The sequence below is a fragment of the Macaca mulatta genome, chromosome 6, assembly GCF_049350105.2.
Source record: "Macaca mulatta isolate MMU2019108-1 chromosome 6, T2T-MMU8v2.0, whole genome shotgun sequence".
In the NCBI taxonomy this organism is placed as follows: domain Eukaryota; kingdom Metazoa; phylum Chordata; class Mammalia; order Primates; family Cercopithecidae; genus Macaca; species Macaca mulatta.
This window is the reverse complement of record NC_133411.1, coordinates 87,636,478-87,663,492: the sequence shown is the minus strand read 5'-3', so window position 1 is coordinate 87,663,492 and position 27,015 is coordinate 87,636,478. Positions and strand designations below refer to the sequence as shown.

The 27,015-nt window shown below is 41.4% G+C and overlaps 1 protein-coding gene across 4 annotated transcripts in view; it reads left to right on the top strand.

Annotated features, from left to right (window-relative positions):
* Positions 1 to 21,855, top strand: part of ACOT12 (acyl-CoA thioesterase 12) — a 65,867-nt gene extending 44,012 nt beyond the window's left edge. For 3 of the 4 annotated variants that reach the window (XM_001111108.5, XM_078004954.1, XM_078004953.1), the window contains 10 exons: positions 3,365 to 3,521; positions 5,631 to 5,750; positions 6,572 to 6,722; positions 7,388 to 7,443; positions 7,723 to 7,786; positions 8,772 to 8,855; positions 15,662 to 15,795; positions 18,953 to 19,081; positions 20,914 to 21,040; positions 21,309 to 21,855. In XM_001111108.5, the coding sequence (XP_001111108.3) occupies positions 3,365 to 3,521; positions 5,631 to 5,750; positions 6,572 to 6,722; positions 7,388 to 7,443; positions 7,723 to 7,786; positions 8,772 to 8,855; positions 15,662 to 15,795; positions 18,953 to 19,081; positions 20,914 to 21,040; positions 21,309 to 21,458 (1,172 nt within the window). In that variant the 3' untranslated portion in view covers positions 21,459 to 21,855. The remainder of the gene's footprint in view (positions 1 to 3,364; positions 3,522 to 5,630; positions 5,751 to 6,571; positions 6,723 to 7,387; positions 7,444 to 7,722; positions 7,787 to 8,771; positions 8,856 to 15,661; positions 15,796 to 18,952; positions 19,082 to 20,913; positions 21,041 to 21,308) is intronic. The other variant, XM_015140350.3, reaches the window with a different exon arrangement.
* Positions 21,856 to 27,015: the final 5,160 nt, after the last annotated feature.

Genomic DNA, 27,015 nt, shown 5'->3' with positions numbered 1-27,015 from the left:
GCAACATTAGCCTGAAAACAACCTCAATCAATACTAGTTTGGGATATATATAAAACATCTTCTAATAAAATCAATTTTAGAAAGAGAGAGAAATGGGAAGGGATTAAGATTGCATATTTCTTTTAAATATCACTTTAGAAAGTGATTCAATTTTGATTCTAGCAATATAGTGGATTCATTGTTGTGTAAAACCAAATATTTCTGGAAAAATATTTACAAACATCTTTGCAAGCACATCTCAGCTGGCAGAAAAATAAGAGAAAACTTTGAAGTCCAGAAATGGTGAGAAAACACAAATGCAGCACTGCAAGGAAGCATTGGGGCTGGCATTTGTTCTGGAGAACCTAGCAGGTGCCTGAAGACATAGAGCTTGTGTGTAATGGACCTACTTGGGCTCAGGAGACAAAACGAGGGGCCCATGTGAGGGAGAAGGTTGGATCAGGGAACCTTCCTTGGTGCTGGAACCTCCTAAAGGTGATTCCCTCAGTGAGTCAACTAGAAAAATTCCACCCTCCAGAGAACCTTAGCCTTAGGTAGAATGAGGAAAAAAAATATTTCCCTTTAAGAATTCAATCACAAGTGCATCCTCATGCAGATTTGGATCCTCAGAAGTCACATGACCTGTCTGGGCTAAAACAGAACAAGGAAACTTTAGTGTACAGTGGTGCTGTGTTGTAGGACCCCAGGTGATCTGCAACTGCAAATACAGCTCTTTTGTGAAGAAATGACTTTAAAGCCAGCTCTCAAGAATTTCTACAGAAAAAGATCCGAGCAATATGAGATCCTAGTGAGAAATCATAAGAGACAGAAATAAGCAAGGCAGCAAGATCTGGAAGTGACACCAGGCCCCACAAAGTCTGAACGAGGCCCACAAAGACAGCAGATAATGAATTTATCAAGTAAGATGAAGTAAGAGGCTTAATATGTTTTAAGAAATAAAAGAGTATCAAGAGTATAATGCAAGAACAACAAAAAAATGATAACCTAGAAGGTTTAACAAAGACAGACAATTTCTATAAAAAAGAATATATAATAATTAAAATTTGAAACTTAGTGAATGAATGAAACAGCAGAGAAGACAGGGAACTGGAAGATAGATCTGATAGAGTTAACTAGAATGCAGCCCGATAGACAAAGAAATGGGAAATGTGTAAGGGAGGTTAGGAGATGTGGAGAATGGAGAGAAATGTCTAACATTCAAAAAAAATCTCCGGAAATGAGACAACCAATATTTGAAGCAAATGATATAAAGAGACATTTCATGAAGAGGTGACAAGAATGCTTAATATACATGTAAAAAGATGTTGGAACTCATTAGTAATCAGGAAAATGCAAATTATAACCAACATGAGATACTCTTCCACACCCACCAAACTGGAAATAGTTGAGTGTCTGATACTTCTAAGCAAAAATGGGGACCAGTGGGGACTCTCATCAACAGCAGACAGAAGTGTCAGTACAACTATTTTATTACCTAAAAATATTCTATTGAGAGTAAGGACTATGAATGTTAAGTAAATCAGCTAAGTTGTTTATTCATTCATTTCATTTAATAAATATTTATTAAGCACCTATGTTCAGGAATTATATGAGAATTTTAAAAATCCATAGTCCCTGCACCAAAAAGCTTAGGATCTAGTGGGTCACATAATAAAAGGGCACACAAAAAACATAAAACTATAGCCATGAAAGAAAGATCCTTTGGGAGATCCTGAAGGTGAGGCTGAGCTGTGGAGGTCAGAGAAGGCTCCCCTGAGGAAGTGATGACCAAGCAGGGGCCACAGAGTATGAGTGAAATAGAAGACACAGGTGGTGGTGGCCAGGGGGATTGCTGTAGACAGCAGGGATGTGACGAACGCCCTGTTGTTGAAGATAATACTTCCTCAGGAAGTGAAAAAAGACCAGTGTGGCTGGAGCAAAGGGCGAGGGAGAGTGAGGCCAGACCAGGAAGACAGGGCTTGCAGGCCGTGGGAAGGATTTGGGGTTTTATATGAAAACAATGGGTAGCTACTCACTTATTTTAAGCTGGGGACTGAAATGATCAATGGAAATAAGAAAAAATAAAAGAGACCATCAATTAATGATAAATCTAAAAATTATATTAGGAAGTGGAGTTAAGGGTTTCTGTGACTACACTTCCGGATCACCAGTGGAGACTGTGCTGAGAGCACCAACAGTTGCTGGGTGTATCTTCCCTCTCACACTGCAAGCTCAGCTCTGCCTCTGACAGTACAGCCAGGATGGTGCCCCAAGTTGTAAATCCTTTCCCCCTGGTGCCCAACAATAGCATGTGAGCTGGAAACCTAGCTGGTGGTTCACTTCATGATGCAAAAAGCATAATTGAATACATTTTACTGCTTTGCAGTCAGATTTCTCCATTGTTAAGAGTAAAAACCAATTTGTTAGTAAATGGAGCAGATATTCAAAAGAAGCAGAAAGGCTAGGCACGGTGGCTCACGCCTGTACTCCCAGCACTTTGGGAGGCCGAGGAGGGCGGATCACCTGAGGTCAGGAGTTCGAGACCAGCCTGGCCGACATGGTGAAAACCATCTCTACTAAAAATACAAAAATAAGCCAGGTATGCTGGTACGCACCTGTAATCCCAGCTCGGGAGGCTGAGGCAGAAGAATTTCTTGAACCTGGGAGGCTGAGGTTGCAGTGAGCCAAGATTGCACCATTGCACTCCAGCCTAGATGACAGAGTGAGACTCCGTCTAAAAAAAAAAAATGAAAGCGGAAGGATGTGAAGAAGTATAACAGAGTGTGTCTTTCCTGCTTGTGACTGCAATCATTACAAACAGTTTCCACAGCAGGCCATATTTCCATTCTAAAGGTAGTGTTTCAAGCTTTCTGGTGTCTCTGGTCCTTCGTAGCTCAGATTCCTTTATTTTTAACAACTTTATTGTGGTATAATTGACAAACAGTGGCCCATATTTAAAGCATACAATTTGATAAGTTTTGACGGAAGTTTACACCTGTGAAAACATCACCACAATCAAGATAATGACATATCCATCACCCCCAACATTTCTGCCCCTTCCTGTCCTGATCTGTCCCTACCCCACCACGAACAACTCAAGTTTCAGTGTAACCATTCTTTCCATCAAAATTCCAGTAGACTTATTTTATAGGCTAGAATACGATCTCTAAAGGCCCTTTCCGATGTTATCCTAACCCAATTCACTGCAAATATTCACCATTAAGAGTCACTCTGTAGAACCTGTCAATTTGCTCAGTCTTAAGCCTTTGAGAACACTTTAATTTTTCTATAAATCCGAGTTGAATGTGCTGCTGGGAAGGAAAAGCTGGAGCCCCAGGGCCTATGGTTCACTCCACCTTCATTAATGTTTACATCCACCTTTCAGATCTCCTTTTTGATGAAGAGGAAGGAGCGGTTTCCACAAGGGGCACCTCTGTTCAGAGCATTGAACTGGTCCTCCCACCCCACGCAAACCATCACGGAAATACATTCGGTGGCCAGATTATGGCTTGGATGGAGACGGTGGCTACTATTTCTGCAAGGTTCTTGGTTTTGACCTTCGGCATATGATTTTGGGACCAGTGAGGAGAAAATAGAAAGGGACTGAGATCCAGTTCTTGGGCTACTCAAGAAGTCAAGGAAAAGACTGAGGAAAATATTGCCTTTTATAATGATTTCTAAATCATTTACTTGCTTACTTTAGGATTAATCTGTCCTTTTGTTTGAAGGTGAATGTTTAAATATTTGGTTCAAAAATAAAAATGAGATGGCAGTTTTAATACTTTATTCTGAATTATGAATATTGATCTTATGAAACTGCAACTCGTTGTCTTGATAGCTTATGACAAAGTAAATGCAGAACAGAACTAGAAGACAGGCTTCACAGTTAAAAATAATCAGTCTAGGTTGGGCATGGTGGCTCACACCTATAATCCCAGCACTTTGGGAGGCCGAGACAGGAAGATTGCTTGATGCCAGGAGTTCAAGACAAGCTTGGGCAACATAGCAAGACCCTGACTCTACAAAAAAATGTGCTGGTGTGGTGGTGTGCACCTATAGTCCCAGCTAGTTGGGAGGCAGAAGTGAGAGGATCACTTGAGCCCAGGGATTCAAAGCTGCAGTGAGCTATGATCACGCCACTGCACTCCAGCCTCTATAAATAAATAAGTAAATAAATAAAGTCAGTCAGTTACAAACCTTTTCAAAGACAATTTACAGTTAGGTCTGACTTTAAAAGGTGCTTGGTTAAAAATAATTATGGCCAAAGAATTAACTGAAAAATAGGAAAAGAAGGAACAGAATATTTAGAATACTTTTTTGGTTTTTTTGTGTGTTTTTTTTTTTGTTTTTGAGACGGAGTCTCGCTCTGTTGCCCGGGCTGGAGTGCAGTGGCGCAATCTCTGCTCACTGCAAGCTTCTCCCTCCTGGGTTCACGCCATTCTCCGGCTTCAGCCTCCCGAGTAGCTGGGACTACAGGCGCCCGCCACCGCGTCTGGCTAATTTTTGTATTTTTAGTAGAGACAGGGTTTCACCCCGTCAGGAGGTCTCGATCTCCTGACCGCATGATCCGCCCACCTTGGCCTACCAAAGTGCTGGGATTACAGGCGTGAGCCACCGTGCCTGGCCTAGAAAAACTTTTAAAGACTCCGCGATTTCAAAAAGGTTATTTTATTCTTAATGGAAAGATGTAGGTAATTGAGCAACTTTAGGGAACACTCTGTACCCTGGAAATGCATTTGAATAGGATCTGCCCTTCTGACAATTTTCATAACCATTGAAAATTGCTAAGGTTGTATTTCCCTCAAATTAAAATAATTTTATTATTCATATGTCTATAGTTATGACTATAGTTAGAAACCTGTAGTTATCCTTTCTAAAAATCATGCACAAATAAGTGAGTTTGTTTTTAAAATGAGATTGTCATTCTTAATGACAGTAAAGCAATTGAACATGTTCTTTGTAAAGGCTTATAATATAACTATGGCAGCATCTGTTCACTTGGTGTTGGCACAGAGTAATTGAATGATGACAGTGGGAATCTAAAATGTAGAAAATTATGGAAGTAACTTTCTGAAATTAAATATTATATATAACTATTTCAACATGTCATACACACAAAAATCGTAAAATGCGTATCTCCTAGCCTTTCAGGCTTTATGTAGCAATCCAGGTAACTTTTCTGGGGTGAAAATCTTGTCTTTTGATCTGTGGGTGAATCTGATTAACTGTGAAGCTGAGGAATTGTGTGAGGACACCTGCCTTCACTTGGGCCCCACTTCAACCCGGATCACAACTTCTTGAGACTACAGTCATGAGCTATCCGGATGACTATAATTCAAATTAGAACAAAAAGCATTGGTTTGTTGTTCCAAGGGACTTCCCTGGGAAATGAGACAAGAGTGGGACTGTTACGAGAGGCGTAGAAGCATCAACATCTGGGTAAAGACCCCACTACTCGGGGACCCGGTATTTCCCAAGATATTGGCAGGTATCGTGCAGACCTACCCTCAACACACATAAGCCAGTTATTTATTTCAGTCAAGTTTAAAGAAATGCTTATTTAGAAAATAGGTTGAAGACTTGTCTATGTATTTGTTCAATGAATGAATGAGTGATCGCTTTCTTCTCTCTCCCTGCCTTTGTCTCTCCAGCCGCCTGTGTTGGGCACATCCCTTTCTGAAGTCCATAGATATGTTTAAGTTCCGGGGGCCATCTACAGTTGGAGATCGTCTTGTCTTCACTGCCATTGTCAACAATACATTTCAGACCTGGTAAAGTGAGCCCTTAGACTGCTATGAAGAAATTTAAAGTTGCACAAATGTAATTTTTAATTTCAGCCTGGAGGTGAGTATAGGAACTACTTTAACAAAATTCCATTTTTTTCATGCAGTTTTCAAAATCCATGAACACATGTTTAACCCTTTGTTCTGCTTGGGGCCTTCTCACAATTAGTAAATTGTGACAGACTGGTTTTTGTCTTATAAGGGTGACCGTATGTCCCAGTTGGCCCCAGTTGGACCTGGTTTGTACCTGTCATCCCTGCATAATTATTAACTTTTCCTTCCAGTCCCAGTGACTAGATGGTCAATCAACTCATAATGGACCTGGTATTACCACCATGAAATCCAAACCACTTCCCAGTTATTTTTATTATTCTTGGTACACAATGAAAAGATTTGACTTAGTATTTTTTTCTTTTTAAATGTGAAAAGAGTATCTGTGTTTCCTATCTAATTGCAGTGTTTATTTTTTAATTACATAATTATTGATTTTAGGGAAGAAAACTTAACTTTGGCACAATTTAAGCCCTCCCCCACATTGCCACAATACGTTCATGAATGTTTATAAAGCCCTTCCTGGCCTTTTTCCCACTTGAAAGTGGGGAAGTAAAATGGAAATGCTCTTAGGGGCTTGTAAAAAGCAGCCCATTGACCTGAAAATGGATGTTAATAGTTGCACAGATTTGCTGATAACAAAGAAGAAAACCCAGGCCCTTATCCTCCTGTTGCTTGGAGGAGGTGGCGGCAGTGGGCAAGGAGGGCCTAATGGGTCGAGATCCTCTTTGCCCACCGCCCTGTGTCATCCTTCACAGTGTTGAAGTTGGAGTTCGCGTGGAGGCCTTTGACTGTCAGGAATGGGCTGAGGGCCGAGGGCGTCACATCAACAGTGCTTTTCTCATTTACAATGCTGCTGATGATAAGGAAAATCTCATCACATTTCCCAGAATTCAACCCATTTCAAAGGTCAGTTATTATCACACGAGGTTCAATAGCCAGACCTGTGAATAGAGAGCTCTACCCAGAATCTCCCGCCACCAGCAACAACCTCTTTGGCTCTTTGCCTTTGGTTTTTTTCTCTTTTCAGCATCACAAAGTGAAGTGGGCTTTTTTCTTTTCCTTTCCCCCCTCCGAGCACTCTGATCATTTGTTCAAATAATGGAAGCCCTGAAGACCTCACCTCTACTGGGCCACACACTGCCGTGGGTAGGATGTCACCTTCTGTGTCCTATTTCTGGGTCTCTTCTCTCGCTTCCTTACCTCTAGCTCTTGATGCTGTGCCACGTTCATGGGAACCATATCTTTCCCTCATCCCGAAATTACCTGATTGCCAATGTTAATTTTTTCTAAAAACTCTGTAGTGAGAATTGAGTACAATTCTGGTAATAGAAATGTTAATAATCTCCACTTTTGAAAAAGGAAGAAAATAACTGGAAGGATTACACCTTTGTCAGTGCAACTGCCCTTTGTGGATTCAGCACAGAGGCTCTGACTTGATGAAGTCAGTTCATGGAGAGATGCCACATCCCAGTTAGCCCTTTTGACTGATTTAGGAGAAGGATACTTAAGGATTATACCACTAAGATAGTAGAGATTTATTTGATTTGATTTGATTTTGTTTTTGATTAAAGGATGATTTTAGACGCTATCGGGGAGCTATTGCACGCAAGAGAATTCGCCTAGGCAGGTAAGGAACCTAAGGTGTAATGATTTTATGGAGTCTTCGCTAATCTGACAAATTATATAAGAGCCCCTCTCTGGGTCTCTATTCCCACATAACAGAAAAAGAGAAGGTCTGATTTTCCTGGCCGCAAAGGCTGATTACTGACTTATGGAAATAGTTCTTCCACATTGTTCCACTGATATCCATGGCTGACAGAAGTTCAAGAAAGTGTTATGGTTTTGTTGTGTGCTAAATGCAGAGAAAAAAAAAAACTCTCATTTAACATTTTAATTTTTTTTCCAGGAAATATGTTATTTCCCACAAAGAAGAGGTTCCACTTTGCATACACTGGGATATCAGCAAGCAGGTGACGTTTTATGATTTGGAGCTCTTCATATAAAAGTCTTATCATTACAAAAACGGAAATCACCTGGCCTAACTGGCTTAGGTTGTGCCGACACAGGCTATGTGACAAGGTGGATTATATCAGCCAGTCATGTCAAAATGAAACGAAACCAGGCTATCAGTTACTGCTTACCAGTCGGCAGCTGAGCCTTGTTTGACTTCTTACAGTTCCCAAACTGCAGACTCAGGATGCTCTGCTGTCAGGTATGTTCCAGAAGCATGGCACAGTCCCATCCGGCATCTCACCGTGACGTGTGCCCACCAGCTTGCATTTTTATAAAAACAATAACAAAGTAGTATCATTTGAATATTTTTAACCACTGAATATAAAGAGAAATCCAAGTTTACTTATTACATGTTGATTATCAGTCATACTGAAAGGTAGTCTGTCTTTGCTCAGGACACCAACTAAAATGATAGATACCCAGTTGTTAAGTATACAGTTACTTTGTCTGAATTCTAAATTAAGGGTTCAAGATAAAAATTATATGTTAGCTGTAGCTTAGTTTCTTTGTTTTTTTGAGGCAGAGTCTCATTCTGTCGCCCAGGCTGGAGTGCAATGGCGCAATCTTCACTCACTGCAACCTCTGCCTCCAGGTGGCAGGTTCAAGCAATTCTTCTGCCTCAGCCTCCAGGTAGCTGGGTTTATAGGTTTGCACTACAACACCTGGCTAATTTTTGTATTTTTAGTAGAGATGGGGTTTCACCATGTTGGCCAGGCAGGTCTCGAACTCCTATCCTCAAGTGATCTGCGTGCCTTGGCCTCCCAAAGTGCTGGGACTACAGGCTTGAGCCACTTTACCCGGCCTGTAGTTTAGTTCTAAACTCAACATTATCACTGGGACTCAACACATACCTCCTCCAACAGTGTCCATTTTTAAAGCAGAAAATATGTGATCACACATCCATGTATTGAACACATAGCTATAAAAATATTTCTATTCTAGGCATCCCTGAGTGACAGCAATGTGGAGGCCCTCAAAAAATTGGCAGCCAAAAGGGGATGGGAGGTTACCAGCACTGTGGAAAAGGTAGGACACCTCCAGGTATTTGCATAGTCCATTGCCCATCACAAATGAAAGCTTTGGTGGTGGTGGTGGTTCTACTGCTTCTACTGCGGCTTTTAAGATAAAAAAAAAAAAAAAAAAAACCCTTTTAAGGAAACTGTTTATAAGAGGCAACCATCTTTTCAGCCCTGTCTCTACAAGCTGGTTGATTTGGAGTCCTTCAAATATGCCCCACATGCTCCTACCTCTGAGCTTAGGTTCTCACATCCCGTCTCTCCCTCCTTCTCTTCTCCATCTACCCAAATCCCACCTGATCTAGATCAGGACAGATGCTTCTCCATAAAGCCTCTCCTGCCACACTTGACTTAGGAACTTCTTTTTCTAGTAACTCCTTTAGTCATGACTTCTTTAAAATTAATTTTTTTGGCCGTGTGTGCTGGCTCACGTACTAATCCTAGTACTTTGGGAGGCCAAGGCAGGAGGATCCCTTGAGGCCAGGAGTTTGATACAAGCCCGGGCAAAATAATGAGACCCCATCTCTACAAATAAATTAAAAATCAGCCAGCTGTGGTAGCAGACACTTGCAGTCTTAGCTGCCCAGGAGGTCGAGGTGGCAGGATCACTTGAACCCAGGCATTTCAGCCTCCAGTGAGCTATGATCACATCATTGCATTCCAGCCTGGGCAATAGAGCATGACTCTGTCTCTAAAAATAATAAATAAATAAACAATTTTTCAATTAATTATACACTACCTTATGACATTTCTTCCCCAGCTACCTCAAATTAATATTTAAGCCTTACATGGAAATTTAACTTTTTACACATGCTTACACATGATCTTCTTTCCCTGAGTACATTATAAACCTCTTAAGAAAGAGGCTTTGTCTCGACTTCTTTGTATCTCTCTTAGGACCTGTTACAGTGTTTTGCATGCCATCAGGTTTAAAGAGACATACATCATTTGGATCTTAATTTTATTTAATTTCAGAGGTTTATTAGGAGACCCTCGGAAGGTCATGCCCATGTGAACTAGACTGTAAGCTCTCTGAGGGCCGATCTGCTCACCATTACACCCAGACCATAGGAGCGCCTAGCACTTCAGAGACGCTCACTAATGCCAGCACTTTGGCTACGTTCATATTTCAGTATGCACTGATTTTCATCATCAGTGAAGCAGCAGCCTATGAAATAGGATGACCGTGTGTCCTGATTTTCTTGGGACAGTTCTGGCTTACACCTGTTGTCCCATCATAATTATTAACAGTGTCTTGGTGTTCCAGTTTGAATGATAAATTATATTGTTACTTTACCTTAAAATCTAAGTAAATTCAGATGCTACTTCATTGATTCTTTTCAACTCTGACTTTGACCTCTTCTGAATGTTTTGTTTTTGGTTGTTTCCTTTTATGATTTATTTGTCCTCACTGTTAAATCCTTTAAAGGTCTTCCTTATCCCATTTGGATCCAGTGAAGTTTCTGTCTTTGCCTGGTTCAGTGATGCAGAAACACAGGTTTAACTAATGCATTTGTTTATCTCTCATAAAAGATGCTTCACTACTTTGTTTTCTTCACTATTATAAAACCTGCTTCTTTCATCATTGCTGGGATCTGAGCATTCATGAGCAGCAGTGGAAAAAACAAATTCATGTCTGGAATGGAGTGAAAGAACATATTTAGTGAAGTCGTAGAATATATTATAACTTCAGTTCTTGGGAGGGTGTGGCCCAAAGCATACCCAAATAAATTTGCTAGTGTTGTGGGAGAGCTATCAATGACTAATTCTCAATTATTATGTAAATAGTTACTAGAGGATATTGTATAGTTAAAGAAATATTCTTACATTATTTCCATTGAATTTGAATTTCTCCTTTAAAGAATATACTCATGATGAAAATCTGATTTTAAAAATCTGATAAAAAATGTTTTTGAAGAATTATCCTCTTCTCTCCCACGTTTTACAGCTTATATGTTTTTAATTTCAAAATATGACTCTAATTTTTTCTGTCACCTTTTAGTTGAATAATTCTTACAACACAGTTGTCTGTTAAGAATCATACTTTTGGGCTGGGTGCAGTGTCTCATGCTTGTAATCCCAACACTTTGGGAGGCTGAGGCAGGTGGATCACAAGGTCAGGGGTTCAAGACCAGCCTAGCCAAGATGCTGAACCCCTGTCTCTACTAAAACTACAAAAATTAGCCAGGAGCAGTGGCAGACGCCTGTAATCCCAGCTACTTGGGAGGCTGAGGCAGGAGAATTTCTTGAACCTGGGCAGCAGAGGTTGCAGTGGGCTGAGATCGTGCCACTGCACTCAAGCCTGGGCAACAGAGTGAGACTCCATGTCAAAAAAACAAAACAAAACAGAAAACAATCATACTTTCTGGCCAGGCACAGTGGCTCACACCTGTAATCCCAGCACTTTGGGAGGCCGAGGTGGGTGGATCACTTGAGGTCAGGAGTTCAAGACCAGCCTGACCAACATGGTGAAACCCCATCTCTACTAAAAATAAAAAATTAGCCAGGTGTCATGGCGGGCACCTGTAATCTCAGCTGCTGGGGAGGCTTAGGCATGAGAATCACTTGAATCTGGGAGGCGGAGGTTGCAGTGAGCCGAGATTGTGCCGCTGCACTCTAGCCTGAGCAACAGAGTGAGACCCTGTATAAAAAAAAAAAAAGAAAAGAATCATACTTTCCTCAAAGCCGGGTCTGACAGCATCCACCTGTAGTCCCAGCTACTTGGGAATCTGAGGTAGAAGGATTGCTTGAGCCTAGGAGTTTGAGGCCAGTTTGGGCAGCATAAAATGATCTCATCTCTAGAAAAAAAAAACCAAAACATGTTTTTTCCAGGTTTTCAATATAAATTAGATGGTAAAAATCTAAGATTGTAGTATGTGTGATGAAATTGGATAGGGCTTATGGTTTTAATTCATTTCATGTTTCATGTGTAATGATAGAATTAATTGTAGTATTAATACAAGGAGCAAAATGTGTATTTTGGAAACATCACAAAGGTACATGAAACAGCTGAAGAATAATTATAAGGTTGTTTATTAACAAGTGAGAGATTATAGTGCTTAAACCATAAAAGTCAGCTCTTACAGGCAATTCCAAGTAAGAGAAGACAGTTATATTGGGAGAACTTCAGAGAGGAGGCCATTCTTACCTCCTTGAAGACAGTGTCAGGATTGGATTGCTGAGGGAGAAATAGGGCTTTCTAGGCAGTAGGTAGTTTGCGCCAAGTTCTCCTGGTGGAAATTAGCATTGAGTAGGAGACTGGCCTGACAGGAGTAGCTTTTTATTTAAGGAAGACCTGGGGATGTACTGGGAAAATTGTGGAGAAAGCCAGAATGACACGAACCACCTGAAAACCTTTACACAGGACAGATCCCTAGTATGGGAAACAGACCAGAGGGGAGCTAGTCTCATGGAGCTGGGGGAGGGCTGGGCCCAGAGCTCTGCCTCTCCGACCCCCACCCACTTGGCCCCCGTGGTCATCTCCAGATACCTCCAAGGAAAATGAAGGCTCCCCTAGGCTTCTGTAAAAACCACTTTTGCCCTCTTTCCCACAGTGTAGTCTTCAAAACATATTTGTCAATAGATGGCACAAAAATTCTCAAATTTTTAGTTGTTTCCTCTTGTACTGTTTGTTTTTTTGAGACAGAGTCTCACTCTGTTTCCCAGGTTGGAGTGCAGTGACGTGATCTCGGTTCACTGCAACTCCCCTTCCCGGGTTCAAGGGATTCTCATGCCTCAGCCTCCCAAGTAGCTGGGACTACAAGCATGTGCCACCACCCCTGGATAATTTTTGTATTTTCAGTAGAGACAGGGTATAACCATGTGGGCCAGGTTGGTCTCAAACTCCTGACCTCAGGTGATCTGCCAGCCTTGGCCTCCCAAAGTGTTGGGATTGAAAGCCCTCTTATACTATTTGTATAACACATTCAAATTCAAATTCAAAAAGGATCTTATTAAAATGAAAAAAAAGGATATCACTAATAAAATGTTAGCAAGCTCCAGCAGATTTTCAGCCTGCTTGCTTTAAGCTTCATTTCATAGAATAAAATTCTCCAACCATCAAATGATAAAGAAAACATTTGAGTTGGTGTATTAGTTCATCCTCACATTGCTATAAAGAACTACCTGAGGCTGGGTGATTGTTAAAGAAAAGAGGTTTAATTGGCCCACGGTTCCACAGCCTGCACAGGAAGCATGGCTGGGGAGGCCTCAGGAAACTTCCAATCATGGCAGAAGGTAAAGAGGAAGCAGGCACGTCCTACATGGCTAGAGCAGGAGGAAGAGAGAGGGTGAGGTGTCACACTCTTTCAAACAACCAGATCTCATGAGAACTCACTGTCAGAAGAACAGCAAGGGGGAAGTTCACTCCCATGATCCAGTCACCTCCCACCAGGTCCCTGCTCCAGCACTGGGGATTACAATTTGGCATGAGATTTGGCTGAAATCACAAATCCAAACCATATCAGTTGGTTACAAATAAATAAATAAATAAATTGAATCTCTATATTCCCAAGTGTGAAAGGTAATTCATATTCTTGGAGAACTGTTCCTGGAAAATTTTTTCACTAAGCAAAAGCTGGTCTTTCTTAGCAGGGTTTAAAGAGAACCAAAACTAACTACTGCATTTCTTTGTCTGCTTTGTTTGCATCAATATCATTGATTTAGACAGCAGGGCAATGGGGACTTTCTGCTTCCCTCACCTTCTAGGGGAAAGATCAAAATCGAATTTGCTCATCCAGTACTGTACCTGACATTGCATAAGTCGAGTGAGCTCTGTAAGGGCAGAATTCAGTGGTGGTTACAACTTAGCTTGATGTTTGATTTGGCTCCATGATAGGAAGCAGAAGCATGTGACTGCAGCCTGAGGAGCAGCCACCTAGGAAAGTGCTGTATTCATTTCCTAGGGCTGCTATAACAGAGGACCACAAACTGGGTAGTGGACACAGTAGAAATCTATTGTCTCACAGTTCTGGAAGCTGGTAGCCTGAGACCAAGATGTCAACAGGGTTGCTTCTTTCTGAGCCTGTGAGGGACAATCTGTTCCATGCTTGTCTCCTAGCTTCTGGTAATTTTCTGGCAGTCTTCGGCACTCCTTGGCTTATAGAAACATCGCTGGATCTCTACCTTTGTCATCACATGTGTTCTCCCTGTAAGCATGTCTATGTCCAATGTCCCTTTTTAACAAGGATGCCAGTCATATTGGATTAGGGGTCCATCCTACCACAGTACAACCTCATCTTGACTAATTACATCTGCAAGAACCCTATTTCCATATAAGGTCAGATTCTGAGGTAGAGGGGGTTGGGACTACAGCACATGAATTTGGGGGTGGAAGGGTAGAGACATAATTCAACTCTTAATAAGTGCTCAGCACAATATTGCATCCCACTCCATCTCGTTCCACCAGAATGGAGCATGGCTGACCCAAGGCCAGAATAGGACTGGCACTATGGAGTTCACCCTGGCCACCTGCCCTCAGCTCCTCTGAGACTGCAGAGCCCCAGCAGCCCATCCTAGAGCCACTTGCCCACCAAGCACTGATTGGATGACTGATAAATCTGATAATTTCTCTGGATATACACCAATGAACCTCCTTCAACTCCCCCTGTGCTGGGGGCAAGTTAGGCATGCCCATGCTAAGTAGGGTGAGTCTCACCAGCCACCTGGAGCCCCATCTGTAGTTTTCTTGGTGTTTGGTAAGTGCTGACAGCCTCGATCATGTCTTCCTTTGCAGGCTGGATTTAAAGGGAAGCTTGGAAGCAAGTTCAGTTGGAGAGGTTAAATGATATAAGCAAATAATCACTTGTGTCTGAGCTGCTTGTAGTTAATTTCTCATTTCTTCATTCTCTTATTGATAATATTTATATTTAAATAAAGGTTTCTCCTTTACAGCCTGATTTTTTTCCATCTGCTTGATTCCTGCAGTGAAGTCCTAACCCCGTATTTGTTTGTTTTCTCACAGCTTGTTGCCATGGGAATGGTTATAAGGTAGCAAATTTCAACACTAGCTTTTCAAAGTACCCTGAAAGAGAAAAGAAAATGGGAAGGATAGAAATGTTTTCTTAGCTGAACACACATCTCTGATTATTGTCAAAAACACAGTGGAAGAAAAGCTGAGAGTAGCATGGGATGCATTCATGCTTAAGTATATGTCAAATGGCTCCCCAAGGCATGCCTCCTCTTACCTAAGGAATAATGTGCATTAGGAAACCAGGAACTGGCCGTTCAGAAGGATGATCCAGCCACAGTGATTCAGAAATGAAAGGATGCTTTGTGCTGAGGAAATATGGTGCTCCAGGGGCCCTGCTGAGAGGCTGAGATGGTTCTAGAGGTGGTTGACTCAGTTCCTGGATCCCCTCGGCCCACTTGAAGACATGTCTGACATCCTGGGAAAGTGTCCTAAGCTATAGCCTTGACTCCGCTCTCTTGAGGGAGATGAGGTGCTGACCTGCCTAGCAGTCTGGTGATATTTTCTTTTTTTTCCTCAGTAGAGGCAGGGAACCATCACAAAGAGACAAGGAGAGAAAGGTCTAGGTTTTTACATTTTTCATGAGAAAAAAAAAAACTGTTGTGCAATAATTAAATAGCCCACCCTCAAGTCACATGTCGTTTAGAGGACACGGGACTACAGCATCCTGGACAGACCTCTAGACATCCCAGTATTTGAAGAGAAATTGCCATGGGGCTTCAATTTCATCCAGGAAATAAGATGCCTTAGTTAGTGCAATTGGTCTTTGACTACATATATATGCGTATGGTTTCTAAAGTAAAAGCATCAGTTTTCTTTTGTAATGTAATTTTTTTGTTGTCTTTTAGATAAAAATATATACTCTGGAAGAGCATGATGTTTTATCTGTTTGGGTTGAAAAGCACGTGGGAAGTCCAGCACATTTGGCTTATCGTCTCTTGTCTGACTTTACAAAGCGACCTTTGTGGGACCCCCACTGTGTGTAAGAACAAACTTAAAAATTTTTCTCAATCAACCTTGACATCATGTAAAAGATGATCTCCATATTGCAGTCCATCTCCACTGTCCAATGTGTGACCCATTGTTTAAAGAGTATTTTTAAAAGTTTGGCCGGGCATAGCACTTTGTGAGGCTGAGGCAGGTGGATAGTTGAGCCCAGGAGTTCAAGACCAGCCTGGGCAACATGGTGAAAGCCTCTCTATAAAATACACAAAAATTAACTGGACATGGTGGTGCATGCTTGTAGTCCTAGCTACTTGGGAGGCCCAGGTGGGAGGATTGCATGAGTCTGGGAGGTCAAAGCTGCAGTGAGCCAAGATCACACGACTGCACTCTAGCCTGGGCAACACAGGAGACCCTGTCAAAAATTAAAATAAAAATAAAGTTTGCTGTGGACAGAATACTGCATCAGGTGATATTGAGAGACACAAAACAAAAATTATACTCACTTATCACCTATATTGAGTTGACCTGCTTTACCCACATCTATTGTAATTCTACCAGTAACTTCAAGGTCGATATTATTTCCATTTAAGAGGTTCTGAGACTTGCCAAGATTGCACAGACAATAAAGTGATGGAACCCAAATTGGAACCCAAGTCTGTCATGCTCTGAATTTTACACTCTTCTACTTTAATATGCAACCTCATTGCTCTTGAGGAAGTGATTATCCACTTGTCCTGCCTACTCTCAATATTTCATTGGCGGTTCCTTACTTCTCTGTGAAGCAACCCTCCCTGGTGAGAAGCTAAGACAGCAAGCTGTGCGAGCCCCAAGGTGAAAGGCATGCCTTCCTGCTCCCCCTCTTGATGATGTCCCTGTTCGTATTAGCCTACATCTCCTACTCCTGCTACTCCCTGTCTCCTGCATCCCTAATCCAATCTCCTCCACTCCCCGGCCCTTTCCTGGAACACAGTACAGAGCTGTGCACCCTGCCAACTGCACTGATGGGGACCAGCTGCACTGAGGCCCAGCCACCTTGGCTATAGCACCCCACAGGGCTTCATGGCCACCTTGTTGACATGGAAGGGTTGGTGAGATGGGCTTCCTATTATGTTAAGCGTTTCCTAATCTTGACAAGATAGAGGCTCATCTTTAAATTTTCTAAAACTCACTGTGATAGAGATTTAGAAATACCATGTAATAGATGATTTAATACCACTAAAGTGAAACATCTCTAAGGTCATGTGTTACATTTGCACAGATGCTAGAGTTTAAATGGGAGGAGTTCCCTTATCCTCCTGATAGGGCCTGCGAGAGGGGTGTGGCTTGTTTCTTCGTGCTGCTCAAACCCCTAGAGGGATCATGCAGGTGCTTAAGTCGCGGGGAGCGTTTTTTGGGCTCCAACCCCATGGCAGCATCTAGGGTTGAGTGTTTATGGCTCCGGAAGCCCCAGTGGGTGTGTATTGTGATGTGCTCTTTCAGTTTTGCTGTCTGCAGACAGCTTGTGTTAATCAGCTCAGTTAGACCCTCTGCCTTATCGCAAGGACAGAGGGCTTTCTGTATCCTGGATTCTTGCCTTAGTATACTGGGAAAAACGGCTCACACATGGCCTTGGAGGACGGGTGCAAGGTTTTGAGTGGTGGAAGCTGCTCTTAGCGAGATGGATGGGAAGCCAGAAGGAGGATGGAGTTGGAAGGTGGTCTTCTTCTGGAGTCAGGCTGCCCAGCCACCAGACTCTCCTCTGACCACCCCTGACCGAATTCCATGTCTTTCCACTATCGATGGCCTGCCAGCGTCTGCTGGTGTCTGGCGGTGTGCTCTTCTGTTCCTCTCAACATCCAGCCCGCTAGGCTGGATGTGCCCGCTAGGGTCTCGGGTTTTTTATGGGCACAGGGTGTGGGGTGTGGTGGCCAAAAGGTAACTTTTGGGGTGTGACAACAGAAATGCCTGTCCTCATTTAGGTCCGTGGGCACAGGCCCGAGGGTGGAGCCCTCACCAGTGACCCTTCCCTTCTCTATCCAACACTTCCCTGCCCACCTCCCATATCAGAATGATACGTCATGGTTAATGCTATCACAATAAATCATTCTGAGAGAAGAGGAACACTTCTCAATTTTCTTGCATCAGTTTAGTAGATACTCTACCAGTACAAAGCTTTTAGGAATAACAATGCCTAAACTTTGGTGTTAATGCTTTAAAAATGTTTCTCCCACTATTCTCTGTCACTTGACATTCCGGCCAAATTGAAGTTGAACAAATGGAATGAATGAATGAATTCTTATTCAACTAACTTTTCTTGTACATCTACTATGATTCAGGTACTATGCCAGGTGTTTTCACTGAATCCTTGCAGTAACCCCACGTATCGTTATCTAAATTTTATAGATGAAAAAATAAAATGACTTGCCTAACACAACTTATGTAGCGAGTAAGTGGCAATCTGGGAGTCAAAAGACTCCAAAGCTAGTGCTGTTTCCAATATGCCACATTTCTTTATCTATATAAACAATCCTTCTTGGACTGACTATATGATTTACGAGTCCTCACAATGTTTTTCCTTGATCCTAGAGAAAAATAATTTTGTATAAAACAGCTCAATGCCTTTCACTGAAGTATCGAGAATTATGAACTTGAAGTCAGATGGCCACCATCGTCTATCACTTGCAGAATTATTCCTTCTGATCAAAGAGCTCTTGTGTTTTTTGTTTGTTTGTTGTGGCTTTTTTTTTTTTTTGAGATAGGATCTCATTGTGTCACCCAAGCTGGAGTGCAGTGGCACAATCATGGATCACTGCAACCTCAACCGCTCAGGCTCAAGTGATATTCCCACCTCAACCCCTCGAGTAGCTGGGACTACAGGCATGCACCACCACACCCAGCTAATTTTTAAAATTTTTTTTTTGTAAAGATAAGATTTTGCAAGTTTGCCCAGGCTGGTCCTGAACTCCTGGCCTCAAGTGATCCTCCCACCTCGACCTCCCAAGGTGTTAGGATTACAGGCATGAGCCACTGTGCCCAGCCTCAAAGAGCTCTTCTAAGGACAGACTTGAGCAATAATGCTGGCTTTTAGGGGGATGATTAGGTGAGCTGAAGGGGCAAATAAGGATACCAATAATGAGATTATATAAGCAAATAAAGGAAGTGAATGCCTTACCAGGTAGAAAGTGTAGCTGCTTTTCACTGTTCTATATACACAGGTCCTGTGAAGTCATAGACTGGGTGAGTGAAGATGATCAGCTGTGTCACATCACCTGTCCTGTGCTGAATGATGACAAACCCAAAGACTTGGTAGTACTCATATCACGAAGAAAACCTCTCAAGGATGGGTGAGTATATGCAGTTCAAGTGTTCTATCACTATTTCATAGTATAGGATAGAAATTAAAAGTTGATGTGAAAGCCTGTAATCCCAGCACTTTGGGAGGCTGAGGCGGGCGGATCACGAGGTCAGGAGATCGAGACCATCCTGGCTAACACGGTGAAACCCCATCTCTACTAAAAATACAAAAAATTAGCTGGGCATGGTGGTGGGTGCCTGTAGTCCCAGCTACTTGGGAGGCTGAGGCAGGAGAATGGCGTGAACCCGGGAGGTGGAGCTTGCAGTGAGCCGAGATGGTGCCACTGCACTCCAGCCTGGGCAACAGAGCTAGACTCCGTCTCAAAAAAAAAAAAAAAAAAAAAAAAAGTTGATGTGAAAATAAGTAAGTCTGTGTAGATATTTCTGCTCTTGAATTATGTTCATTTGAATTATACCTAGATGAATCTTTAGCTCTTATTTTAAAAATTAACAGTCATCTATTAAGTGCCAGCTGTTTGCAAAGTACAATGCAAGAATCCTAAAATAGTTCCTTTTCCTATGTAGATGTAAAACTGGTATTCAGTAAACCTTTGAAACATACCATGATTAGTAAAAATGCAGTGAAAGCCAAATAAGACACCGGGAATTGGTTTAGAATTCAGCAAGGCTTGACTGTGCTAGACATCCACCATGGCTGGCTGTCAGCTGGGGCTGTCGATCAGAGGACCCAGATATGGTTTTTCCATGTACACTGAACTGCTCAGAGCATGGCAGCTAGCTTCTAAGAGGAAGTGTCCCAAATAATCCCACACACATGTGAGTATTAACAGATGTTCAGTGTCATATCATTTATTATGTCAAAAGATATTAGAAACAAATGGAAAATCCATCTTATAAATTATGGTAGATCCATACTACAAAGTATTGTACCATCATTAAAAAGGATGAAACAGCTATAATGGGACTGATAGAGAAACACCTCCAAAGATTTATTGCTAGATGAAAAATCAAATTGTAGTCGATATTTGTAAAATGATATTTATGTAAAAAATTTTGTGTGCATTTGCTTATATAAATGTCATTCTTATACATTTATTTTTATACAATAAAATGTTAAGAGTGGTCACTTCTAGGGTGGAGTATAGCATGGGAGTGCAATTGGACTGGAGGAAGATTTTTATTTTGTAGCCTACAGCGTTCTCTATTATTGAGAGTTTTTCTTTTAACAACAATGGGTATTGTTTTTATTATTATTATTATTATTTTAGATGGTGTTTTGCTCTTGTTGCCCAGGCTGGAGTGCAATGGCACAATCTCAGCTCACTGCAACCTCTGTCTCCCGGGTTCAAACGATTCTCCTGCCTCAGCCTCCCAAGTAGCTGGGATTACAGGCATGCGCCACCATGCTCAGCTAATTTTATATTTTTAGTAGAGATGGGATTTCTCCATGTTGGTCAGGCTGGTCTCGAACTCCCAACCTCAGGTAATCTGCCGGCCTCAGCCTCCCAAAGTGCTGGGATTACAGGCATGAGCCACTGCACCCGGCCTGTTTTTTAATTTAAAAAGGAAAAGAGGCTGAAATTACAACCCTGTAGGGCACAATAAAACTGCAGTTGGTGGTTGACTCCAGCTTCATGGAGTTACACAAAGCATTGTATATGCAATTCTAAGGCAGAAAACACTATTTCCTACCTTGAATGTAGCCTAGAGAGTGTTTTCTGATGAGACCACTCATCTAGAAGATCTGGGCCTTCATAGTTTCACTTCTACCTGTATAAATAAGTTGGGTTAACTATAGGGATTTATTTTCTAACAACTATTCTTTATTTCTCACAAGAGCTTAGAAAATGTCTTCTTTCAGTAACACTTACACAGTGGCAGTGAAGTCGGTCATTTTGCCGTCGGTGCCCCCGTCTCCACAGTACATCAGAAGTGAAATCATATGTGCCGGATTTCTCATCCATGCTATTGACAGCAGCTCATGCATTGTAAGTTTGATGAAACATCTGTGATTAATTGGCTCTGCCAGATAGAGAAAAATCTCTTAATTTACCCAATGTCCTAATTAATTGTAATCTTGTAATTTGTGTCCACACTATGGGAATCCTAAGGTCATCCTTTCAGATCATCTATTCCAGATGGTACCCCAGAAGATTAGGGTCTTAGTCTCCCCTACACCAGCAAGACTCAGATCCTTGCTTGAAAAAGCTCCAAGTCAATAAGAAATTAAAATATTGTACTTTCTTTTTGAAACAGGTATCTTACTTTAACCATATTTCTGCTAGCATCCTTCCTTACTTTGCTGGAAATCTTGGTGGCTGGTCGAAATCCATTGAAGAAACAGCAGCCTCTTGTATACGGTTCTTAGAGAATCCTCCTGATGATGGGTTTATAAGCACATTTTAAATGGTCAACTTTCAATTACCGGTAATTTAATTTCCCACTTTTAATTCCAGACACCCTTAGCCCTGACATTTGTCAAGCTTTTGGGCCACAAAATAATTAATATAAGCCTAAGCAAAATGCAGTGAAAAAGTTAAAAAATAAAATGCATCTTAAGTCAAATACCAGTGATTTGGATTAGCATTAAAAGAGCTTTAAAATTCTGTTTTAAGTCATCTGTGGCTCTGCCTCTTCCAGGGGCACAGATAGTGGAAAATTGCCTGTATGCAATACTATGTGTTCTATAAAATGGCATGAATTTAGTTTAAATTATCATAAACATTTTTAGGTTACAGAGTGAAACGTGTGTTCTGTGTGAAATTCCAAAAAAAAAATTATAAAATCTAAAATGATGATTTGCTAAGTTGACTCGTTGATTAATGTATGGCATTCTTCCTTGTGCAGCAGGTATCTATATGTCAGGAGCGTTTGACAAGATGTGTTACATAGTCTAGAGATTCAAATTGGGGAGACATTAAAACGTAATGGAATCCAATCAATTTTAGTAATAAGAACAACTTTACTAGTGTCATTTAACATGTATTCCAGGTGGCTGACCAATTTAGTATCTATTGCTCTATATACACACACAAGGTACCTGCAAAATGTAATATTACAGAGAAAGAGAATATTGACTGAGATCTCTTTCATAACCATTACATTAGCACTTTATTCTGTAGACTTCAATTCATTATTCTCCTCTGTCTGTGATTTGTCTTAACTCATGAGACAAGCCAGAATATGGCAAGCTAGCCTCCTCTAAAGGACACGTTTTAAAAGTTGAAGAGTCTCCATTATTGGTGGGCACACTTAACAGGTTAGATGCATCCTGCTGTTAGTTTGCTAAAGTTCTACCTCTGCTCCCCCTACCCACCCTCACCCATCTCTTCACACAAGGTAAGCCTGGCTATAATTATTTGTATTTTTTCTGTGCCAGCAAGTTTACATTTACATGAACTTTGGACTGTTCTGCAATTTTATACGTTAACATTTATATACATAAGAAGAGTGGATATGTGGATTAAAATAATTACATATTATATTACAGAAGTAGGAATGGTTTTGAGAATATTTTTACATTTTGGAAAAGTCAACAAAATTAGTAATGAAGAGGTTATGTTAAACTAAAATTTCAGACCTCACCTACAATTGAGACACTTTCCAAATGCCGTCTGCCTAGCCTAAGTCTTTGCGTTTACATTTTTTGAAATGTTTTCCTGAATAGTAATGGAAACATTGTGAAGTTAAAGGAGTAGAGTGATGATAGCTGGATCACTCTGAGACATAAAGATGTTGCCCATTCTAATTTACAACAGAGGCATAGTCTATTCCTGCATTACCCAATATGTGTCATTAAATAGCACTAGCCACATGTGCTATTTAATTAAAATTAAATAAATTTCAAAAATAAATTCTCCCACCATACTAGCCCCAATTCAAGTATTATTAGTCACCTGTGGTTAGTGGCTATCATATTGGACTATACAGATATAGAATATTTCCATAATCACAGAAGATTCTTTAGATAGTGCTGTGCTATTCAGTTTATCCCAGTCTTAACAATAATGCAGACAGGTCCTGTTTTCCCATTTTCACCTATCTTAATGCCAAACAATCCCTTCTACCCCCCCCCCCTTTTTTTTTTTTTTTAAATATATTTCACTTTTATGTTTCTGAACAAAAACACAGGACTCATCCACCTGGCTCTTTCTTGGATCATTTGGCATATCCTGAATTGAAGAGCTCATTTTCAGGACCACTGGACTTTAGAGATGCTAAATGAGCATGGCAAGAAGATAAGATAGCAATGCATTTAGGCTCTCCTTAGGGCATTTCCAAAAGTTTGAAATCTATTGTCTGAAACAATGACGAAATTAACTAAGGTGTTCCAGTTGTAAAATTTAGTAACAGCTCTTAAGTTTGCATTTTCTTTTTTATTAGGAATATGCTCACTCTTTCATTCATTCAGATATTTACTGAGAACTTACTTTGTGCTAGACACATCTTAGGCACTGCGGGTTCGGCAAGAAACAGAAGCATACTCTGTTCACATCATAAATAAAATTGATATAGAATATTAGAAGATACGTTATAAGGAAAAATTAAGCAGGGTAAAGATGAAGAGTGCCGGGGAAGGGTTGGGGGGGGGTGGTTGATATTTTAAGTAGGGTGGTCTACGTAGGCTTCCTTGAGGGACATTTAAGCAAAAGCCTGCAGGCAGAGAGGGAGTGAGCTGAGGATCTCTGGACGCAGCATGCTTCCTACCCAAGGACTAGCCAACGCAAAGTCCCTAAGCAGGAAGTGTTTCTGGCACAGTGTAGGAAAGAAAAGAACCTGGTGAGACTTCAACAGAGTGAGAGAAAATTAAAGACAGCTGAATTAAAGATCATCTTCCCCTACTCTCTTTGATGTCCAGGCTTTAAGCAAACGCGTTTGCTCTAAGGGTAAGCAGCTAAGTTAGTTCATCAGCAGTCAGCCCCCTGGAGACTCAGGACAGAGGAAACCTAAAAAAATGTAGTCACACTGATTTTTTTTCCTTTGGAGTGTCAAAGAATCCTTAAGGGATACTCAAAATTTCATGCTGTTTTTTGATGGTAAGGGTTTTCAAGTGCTTCTAACAGGACGGAAAGCTTTTTGATTAAGAAAGGAAACTCACCCGGCTGCGGTGGCTCATGCCTGTAATCCCAGCACTTTGGGAGGCCGAGGCGGGTAGATCACCTGAGGTCAGGAGTTTGAGACCAGCCTGACCAACATGGTGAAACCCCGTCTCTACTGAAAATACAAAAATTCGCTGGATGTGGTGGTGCCCACCTGTAATCCCAGCTACTCAGGAGGCTGAGGCAGGAGAATTGCTTGAACCTGGGAGGCAAAGTTTGTAGTTTGCAGAGATTGTGCCACTGCACTCCAGCCTGGGCAACAGAGCGAGACTCTGTCTCAACAAAAGAAAAAGGAAGCTCATTCCTATTCTTCCTAGTTTCAATGCAATCTAGTTACTAATCTGCATTCAGTTTCTCTATTATGTTTGTTTTAGGAAAAAAATCCAGTGAAAAAAATGGGAAAATGGATCAGAATATAGTTTACCCTGTACTCAAACATCTTTAGGAAATGATCAATTTTAATAAATAATGGAAATAAACCAGTATATATGTGTGTATGTGTATATATATATATATATATATATATACACACACACACACACACACGCACACACATATATAATCATGTGGTTTTGTTTATATTTCTTATTAAACATTTCAGAAATAAGCTTGGACATTTTTACTGGCATAGTTATAAGGATGGTCTTGAAAATATATGTTGATACTATCATATTTGGGATTAAGTTAAAAAAAGAAAATATATCTTGAAAAATACATATAAAGGAATAAGTCTTGTGGTTTAAATTATTAAAATAAGAACCATTAAGTTTGTTCATAATTTATTTCCCCTTTCCAAAGTATTAAAACTATGGGGACAGGCAGCTCCCCATGAGCCCTGGGTGGTCTTGCACATTCTTGCTGAGTGTGCCAGGCCACAGGACTCATCTGTCTCCCAATTCTGAGCAATTTCTGTAGCTAGTCCCATAGACAACTAAGTAGGTCAAGGTGACCACAGCATGACTTCAGTGTAACTGCTCACTCTCTGGGCAGAGGAGGCCTGGCTTGTTTGCTGCCTGCTACAGTGCTTGCTACTTGCTCAAAAAGTTATGGGCCTTTGGTTCCTCAGCTGTGACACAAGCCCAATGTGTCTGCAGCATTCACTATGCCCATCTTGTCACCTCTGTGGGACTTGGAGGGAAAGGAAAGCAACACAGATATGCTAATACTTACGCTGCTTGCTGTGTCATGAGTAATACAGTCCTTCATCTCTGAACCAAAAGTCTTGTGTCTTTTGTCAACATCCACAAAACAATAAGAGATTAACTGAGAGTCTTAAGACTCTCGGCCAGGCGCAGTGGCTCACGCATGTAATCCCAGCACTTTGGGAGGGCGAGGCGGGCAGATCACCTGAGGTGGGGAGCTTGAGACCAGCCTGACCAACATGGAGAAACCCCATCTCTACTAAAAATACAAAATTAGCCAGACGTGGTGGCACGCGCCTGTAATCCCAGCTACTCAGGAGGCTGAGGCAGAAGAATGCTTGAACCCAGGAGGTGGAGGTTGCAGTGAGCTGAGATCGCACCAATGCACTCCAGCCTGGCAACAGGGTGAGACTCCATCTCAAAAAAAAAAGAATCTCAGGGCCAGGTGTACAGTGGCTCATGCCTATAATCCCAGCACTTTTGGAGGCTGAGGCACAAGGATCACTTGAGCCCAGTTCGAGACCGGCCTGGGCAACATAGCAAGACTCCATCTCTATGAAAAATGAAAAAGTCAACCAGGCATGGTGGTGCATGCGTGTAGTCCCAGCCACTTGGGAGGCTGAGGTGGGAGGATTGCTTGAGCCCCAGAGTCATGGCTGCAGTGAGCCATGATCATGCCACTACACTCCAGCCTGGGAGACAGAGTGAGACACTGTGAAACACTGTCTCTAAAAAGAAAAAGCAAGACTCTCAAACCCTTCACAGTTATTGACAGTAAACCATCTCCAGATTCAAAAGTCAGAGAAATCTGATATTAAAAATGCCTTTCTCATTTTACACCTGCAAAGATGAAGCACCCTATAAAAATTGCATACCTGATACCACCTTTCACATCCAATTTAGTGATATTTTGGGGATATTGAAAATAGATTAGAAAAAAAGTATTTTTATCACTGGACACAATTCATTCCTGCTTTACATACCCTCCTTGTTTCCTTGTCCGGCTTAGATTCTGTGGTCCATCATTATAATCACTCCCTGGAAAACACTGCACCTCTGTCCTTTCATTCAGCTTCTCTGACAAAAACCCCAACTGTGGCTAAATTAAGCTATTCATAATACTTCATTCCTGCACAGAGCAGGTGGAAATTGTGTACTGGTCTCACTTTAAGTTCATGACCACAGATTTTAAAAGGGTGCTTAGGACGCTGGTAATTCTACTCCATTTCCCCGGATGTTTGCTATTTCACACTGAGTCCTCTTCCCTCCAGCTTCTCATGTCTCTTACCCTGACTCAGGTCATGAACTTCAAAAAGTATTCATCGAGAAAATATAAATCATCAGGCAGGAGTCTTCTCCTATTCCCATCCATGCACCTTTCACCTCTTTGCCTTTTCCCATCCATGCACCTTTCACCTCCTATTATAATGGATGAAATAGCTCTACCCCTAGCAGAGAGCAATTTCTCTCACCTTCTCCAGGACTCCCCTCCATCAGTTCTCTTTTCTCTCTGCTTCAGGAGTTTCTTTACCTCCATCGGATTAATTTCCACAACCACTGGTATCTGTCATAACAAAATAAAATGATATGTTTTCTGGATGCATTTCCTAAATCCCACCCCATCTCTATTCCAGTGGTCTATAGAGGTAGTCGTCACACCTTTATTTTATTTTCCTGACTATACTCCCATCTGCACTACTCCACAATATTTCTGTTATCAGG